This window comes from Malurus melanocephalus, unplaced genomic scaffold (genome assembly GCF_030028575.1).
Source record: "Malurus melanocephalus ecotype Western Australia unplaced genomic scaffold, MMel_1.1 scaffold_906, whole genome shotgun sequence".
Lineage (NCBI taxonomy): Eukaryota > Metazoa > Chordata > Aves > Passeriformes > Maluridae > Malurus > Malurus melanocephalus.
In genome coordinates, this window is record NW_026624138.1 from 83,797 (window position 1) to 90,315 (window position 6,519).

The following is a 6,519-nucleotide window of genomic DNA, read 5'->3' on the forward strand; positions in this document are numbered from 1 at the left end:
CACCAATCATATACTGATGATTAACTAAACAGCTGTCTCTTAACCAATGTATGATTGGCACAAATGTAYACACTTGTTGCAAAAAGAGAGTTATTAGCTCTGTGTGTATGTGTGTCTTTATGTCTGTTATTAATGWTGCTGTCTGGSCAACAGYRACATGGGAAAAGCAGGATTTGGGGACAGCCAGCATGCTGTCCAGGGGGACAATCACCTTCTGGCATGGTCCTGGCACTGACGTAGGCTGCCACGCTGCAGCGCGACTCCTGCGCGTCGTGGTTGCAGGCGTGCAGCTCGATGCGGTACCCGGTGAAATGCCGCAGCCCCGAGATCACCAGAGACTCCTTGGACAGCACCTTCTCGAAAGGTTTCTGCTCCTCTGTGCCCTCGGCTGAGTTGTTGGGAGAGGTGGGGATGGTGGGAAACACCACGGTGGCGTTGGCCACCGAGCCGAGGTCCCTTCGCTTCCTCGAGGGCCTGTGAAACACCACCATGGTCATTTTATAATCAATATAACAATTGAACAATCAATATAACAATGAAATATAACCATTTCAGAGGAGCTGAAATGGGAGAGCTCAGAGCACCACTGAAAACCCAAACTGAAGCCTGATATTTCCAACACAACAAAAAAATTCAAGATTTTTTTTTTGTTTTTGTTTTAACCAAGCAAAGCACCTTTATAAAATTCTGTATCCCCGAGCCTCCCTCCCTGCACAACCACACACGGGGAGAGAAAATAAAAATAAACCAACCCAAGCCTCAGGTATTTGCTCGAGAATCTGAGTTCCCTGGATCTCTCAGCTCGGTCTAACYGTGCCAGGTGCCTCAGGATGCCTGGGGCAGGCTTGCAATGCTTTGGAGTTCAGCTCCCCCAGCTCCGAGGTCACACCAGGCCCTGACTCGGTGACCTCAGCTGTGCCACACGTCCCAAGTGTCACCAASTCGAGTTTATAAGGCACAAGGCCACTCTGCAGCTCTCTGGAACACATTTGCCACTCTCAGCCCTAAGGCTGAGCCTCGATRGATACACGAAGCATTTTAACTTCTTCCCAGGAGATCAAATCTATTAAGTGCTTTCCAGAGCATGCATTTAAAACTCGTTATTCTGATTCCATATTCATTGGGTGGTTTTGTCGACCAAATTGCTGCTCCTCCAGTTAGTGCATTTCAGTCTGAAAATCCAATTTTTTCCCTTGTAAAACCAGCACTGACAACATCACCTCCCCTGTTTGCATGTGAGTGCCACCAGCCAGCTTGAATCAGCAAATAAACAGAATAAATTCAACAGAATTARGAACCATTCAAAAATTTCATTTTCTTGGCAAAAAAGGGAAAAAAAACTGAAGAAGGGATCCATACCAAACCAAAAGTGCTCATTCTAACACTCTCATGTCCTGCCACACGTTTGCCACGGGAATTCCAGGTCAGGAACTAACCRAGGTGGTGAATCAGTAACTGGATTCAGTTACACAAAAGGAATTAATGCCAGCTGAAACCCAGAGCATGTATTTTAAGGGGGTGATGATCTTTTTGTGTGTGTGCAGCTATTAAAGGGTACAAAGAGTGACCTGAACTGAACCCGCACTTGAGGCATCTCCAGGCTCTAAAAACGTAACGAGCTGTGGAAGCAAATCTGTGCTGCTGAACTGAACTTTCCACTGCCCCCTGTGACCCCCAGCCCCTGCAGGGACAGCTCTGACAGAGCTCTGTCACCTCCCCTGGTGGTTTTTGTCCTACAGAAAGCAGAGTTGGAGGAGTGGAGGTGTCCCCAAACCACACAAATATTCATGGAGTCACCATCTCTGAATGGTTTGGGTGGAAAAGACCTTAAATCCCATCTCATCCCACCACTGCCATGGACATTTCCAGCACCCCAGGGTGCTCCCAGCCCTGTCCAGCCTGGCCTTGGGCATTTCCAGGGATCCAGGGGCAGCCACAGCCGTGCCAGGACCTCCCCACCCTCCCACGGAACAATTCCTCCCTCCACTTTGGTGACAAAACAGGATGGCAACAGCAGGTTCAGCAAAGCACATTCCAGCTGGAATTTTCTCTTTCTTAATCACTAATTAACCCCTGGAGCTGCTGCTCTCTCAGCCTGGGGTGCTGTGAGCAGGGATGGGGCAGAGGGCAGCACCCAGCCCTGGGTCACATCAYCTCCCTCCTTGGGCAGGATTCCTGATGGTCACACACAACCTGGTTTGCATAAAAACCATAAAAGCTCCACCCTCTGTTTACCCAGTGGGAATTCAGCTGATCCTCGTGCCCACGGGAATTTTGTTTTTCACCAGTAAAACAGTAATTTGACCACTGATGCAACATGGAGTGAAACGCGAGAATTCCTTCCCTCTCGAGTCACAGAAAGTTAAGGAAAGCTTTTGAAGCTGTAAATCCCCAATCTTCCCATATTTATTAGCCTGGATTTGCAGCAGTTTTCTTGCCAAGTTCTCTGTATTTTCAAACATCTGATCCTTCTCAGAGTTGTTGCAATGAGATTTGCACCAGGGCCATCTCAGCAGTGCTGTGACACCCTCAGGTCCAGCTCCTGCTGCTCTCCCAGCTGACCAGAGGGTGTGAGAGGCTGGAATTGTCCTCTGAGCACACCCAGCATGGCTTGGAGAGTTCCAAAAATGCCTTTGGTACCTCCCCACCCTCCCAGGGAACAATTCCTTCCTGCAGAATAYGGGAAATATTTCCCATATTCTGTTGAATATAGGAAACCCAAGCTTTCCCACACACCTGAAGCCACCCCAGCTCAGCTGGCCTGGCTTCCCTGTGCTGGCAAAAGCATTTGAGATTTGTCTTTACAATTAACTGAGTTGGGAAATGGGGAAAACAATTTTAAAAAAATGTGACATTGCTCAGATCYTGCTCTCCAGGGACACTGGAATGGCACAGAGGTGTGTGAGAGACAAGAGAGCTGGGAATGCTCCTGTCCCAGCTGGTGATGGAATACAGGGATTGACATCCTGAACAGCAGCCCCTGAGCTCCCTCTGCCTCTCAGGGCTTTTTTTTTGGAATCTTTCCCTGTTTTCCACAGAATTGTGGAGCAGCTGAGGCTGGAAGGCACCTCTGGAGGTGTTCCCAGAGCAGAGGGCTCAGGATGTTCAGTTTGAACATCTCCTCACATCCCTGGGCAGCCTGGTGCAGATGTAACCCCCAACAGCTCCAACCTGGGCAGAACTGCCCCAAAATGAGAAAAAATAACACAGGAAAGAAAAAACAAAGCCTCAGCTTCTGGTGGCCACTGCTCAGCTCCAGAGGGGATCTGGTGGGAAGGCCCTGCCTGCTCAGGGGAACATTCCTGAACTCCCAGTTTGGGTTTTTTTTTGTCAATGCCAGAGCAAAGTGACCCCCAGGAGCTGGGACAGAGGCTCCTGGAGTGGGCCATCAGCGTGTCCAGGGGAAGGAAATGCCATTTCCAGAGGGGTGAGAGCAGCCCTGGGCTGAGGCCGGACCCTGCCTGGGGCAGGAGGGGAGAAATGGGGCAGGGAAAAGGAGGAACTGCCATAATTCTGCTCCCTGGCACCTCCTGTTCCCTGCTGGCCTCATCCCTGAGATTCCTCCCGTGACTGGCAGGTTCCTCCTGTACAGGAGAGATCACCCAGAACCTCAGGAGAGGTCACTGAACCCTCAGGAGAGGTCACTGAACCCTCAGAGCCACAAAAAAAGCACCTGAAGCAAACCCCACTCGCTGCTCTCTGCCAGGCTCTGTGAGCAGGTGATGGCAGGAAAAAAAATCTGATTTATGTGGCGACAGCCTGGAGCCTGCCAGGGAAGACAAACAGGGCACGTGGCAGCAGCGAGGGGTCTGTGCTTGTTCTAAAGGATCTGCTGGCCATGGGATGTGGGATTTCTCCCCCAAGAGGCTGGAAAAGGGGCACAGCCTGGRGATTGGCTTCTTCCTGATGTACACACCCCAGAAAGCAGCCTGAGAAGCATCCTGGGCTGGCTGCACAATAAAATTGGGGGGGAAAAAAAGGAAAAAAAAACAAAAGAAATCAGATTTGTCTGCCTGTACAATGAATTTGGGTTTTGCACGTGGCTGGGGTCTCCTCTGCTTTGGTGTCGTGTCCTGGCATCCTCTGGCACTGGGAATTGTCCTGATGGGCACCAACAGCCAGGGCACAGCAGAAGCAGGGGCTCTGCCCAAAGTGCCCAGAGAGAACTGCAGGAACCAGTGCAGGGAAGAGCAGGGATGCTTCCAACAGGGGAAACTCTCAGTGCACTGACCCAGCTGCAAACACAGCTCTGCTGGCCCAGGGCAGTGAGCAGAGAATAAACTCAGAGCCAAAACTGAGCCCACCCTGCTCCCCACAACTCCTCCCTGAGCTCAGACCAAGGCTGAAAGCATCAACCCTCACTGTGCCACCCCAAACTGGGCTCTCCCCACCCTCTGCACCACATTCCTGCTGCTTCTGGAGGCATTTCCCACTCTAAGTGCGAGGCAGACCACAAATACCACACTGGAGGACGAGGCTGTGGCCTGCTGAGCTGCCCTTTTCCTTTCTTTTCAACTCAATGAAAAACCTGACCGCAAAATTTCAAGGCAGGGAAAAAAATTWAAAAAAAAAAAAATYGCTATTTTTGGCATCATCTGCTGCCAGATGAGCTGCAGGCTGTTTGTGAAGGATTCTCACTTGGTTCTTGAGCTGAGGAGAATCCAGGGACAGGAAATAAAAGCAGGAACAGCCACAGTAGGTGCTCAGCTCTCCCCATTCTGACACGCATTTCCAGCTGGATGGACAGACATGGATACCTGGCAGAGGGGCTGGGTCCAAACTGAGATTTTTATTTAATCCTCATTCACATTTCCCTCCTCCTGACACCTGTGTGATGTTCTCACCTGACATTTTTATTTAATGCTCAATCATATTTCCCTCCTCCTGAGCCCTGGGCAGTCCTGTGATACTCTCACCTGATATTTTTATTTAATTCTCAATCATATTTCCCTCCTCCAGACCCCTGTATGATGCTCTCACCTGATATTTTTAATTAATTCTCAATCATATTTCCCTCCTCCTGAGCCCTGGGCAGTCCTGTTTGATGTTCTCAACTGATAATTTTATTTAATCCTCGATTATATTTTCCTGCTCCTGACCCCTGGGCACGCCTGTATGGTGTTCTTACCTGATACTTTTATTTAATCCTCAATCATATTTCCCTCCTCCTCCTCCTGACCCTGTGTGATGTTCTCACCTGATATTTTTATTTAATCCTCAATCATATTTCTCTCCTCCTGACCCCTGGGCAATCCTGTGATGCTCTCACCTGATATTTTTAATTAATCCTCAATCATATTTCCCTCTTCCTGAGCCCTGGGCAGTCCTGTGATGTTCTCACCTGGGCACAAAAACCTCGTTGTGCAGGTAATTCTCGAAGGTCTTGCGGAAAGCAGACTCCTCCAGCTCCTTCTGTATCTGGGAGTCTGTTTTAGGGCAGGAACAGCACTCCCCACTCACATCCTCAGCCTCRCTCTGGTTGTACTTCTGGGGGTCTTCAGATTCAAAAGGAGGGGACCAYGTCCTCGAGGGCAGCTTTAATCCTGGGGATAAAGCAGTTTTGGTGTCATTCGTGCCCAACTTGGCAGAAAGGTTTGGTCCTACGGAGATCCCAAACCACTTCATGCAGGATTCATGGGATATTTGGGCATCCCAGACTTTCATTCAGCTTTCACTGAACAGTTCCCTCTTTTCTGACAGGCCTTTGATTCAAAACTGCTATTTTTTATAGCTTTATCCCAGTTCAGGTAACACAGAGCAGCATTTGAGACTTTGGGAATAATCAGTGAAATTCTGTGTTCTTGAGGAATTCCAAACCAGGCACCAGCTGCCTTCAAAAATTAATTTGGYCCTGAGCTCCAGAAGCACTGAAATTTTTAACTTTACTATTTCCACTGCTGCTACTAAACTTACAATTCGATTTAAAAGGAACAAGGAAAGAAAGGTAATCCCCAAAGGAAAAAAAAACTGATTTCTGTGTAAAAAGTGTTTTCAGACCTTTTGCACATATGTTGGCTGTAGCAGCTAATGTACAATGGAACAGAACAGAGAGGGACAGAGCTGTTTTTAGAAGAATTGTCCTGAAACCATCAGAACTGGTCTCCCAGAGCACCTCCAAGCCCAAACTCTGGGAAATTCTGGGAGAGCCTGAAGGGAAGGTGTGGAGGGAGAAGGAAGCACTCACCTTTGAGGCAGTAATCGAGCTCGTAGAGCTCACTGTCCTCTGCCTGCTGCTGCCAGTACACCAGGTAATGAGTGATGTTCCCRTTGGGCTCTGAGGGCGGCTTCCACTTGAGGATGATTTGGGATGAGGAGTTGGAGACGGAGATGGGATCCAAAGGGACGGATGGGACTGTGGGGAAAAGGGACAGAGGTCACCACAATGCCCAGCAGGGACCAGCTCAGCTCCAGCTCTGCGGGATCAGGCACTCCCTGGCTCCTCCAGGCTGGGCTGGGTGGCTCTGGAGGACTCTTCCAGAATTAATGATCCTCATACAATGAAGAGCTGGGTGGAAGAGG

The 6,519-nt window shown here is 49.4% G+C and overlaps 1 protein-coding gene across 1 annotated transcript in view; it reads right to left on the reverse strand.

Annotated features, from left to right (window-relative positions):
* The window catches only part of INSR (insulin receptor), a 49,335-nt gene that overhangs the window by 10,020 nt on the left and 32,796 nt on the right, over positions 1 to 6,519 (reverse strand). The window contains exons 7-9 of the mRNA XM_057386075.1: positions 6,185 to 6,352; positions 5,342 to 5,543; positions 212 to 474 (exon numbers count right to left, since the gene is read on the reverse strand). Of these exons, the coding sequence (XP_057242058.1) occupies positions 212 to 474; positions 5,342 to 5,543; positions 6,185 to 6,352 (633 nt within the window). The remainder of the gene's footprint in view (positions 1 to 211; positions 475 to 5,341; positions 5,544 to 6,184; positions 6,353 to 6,519) is intronic.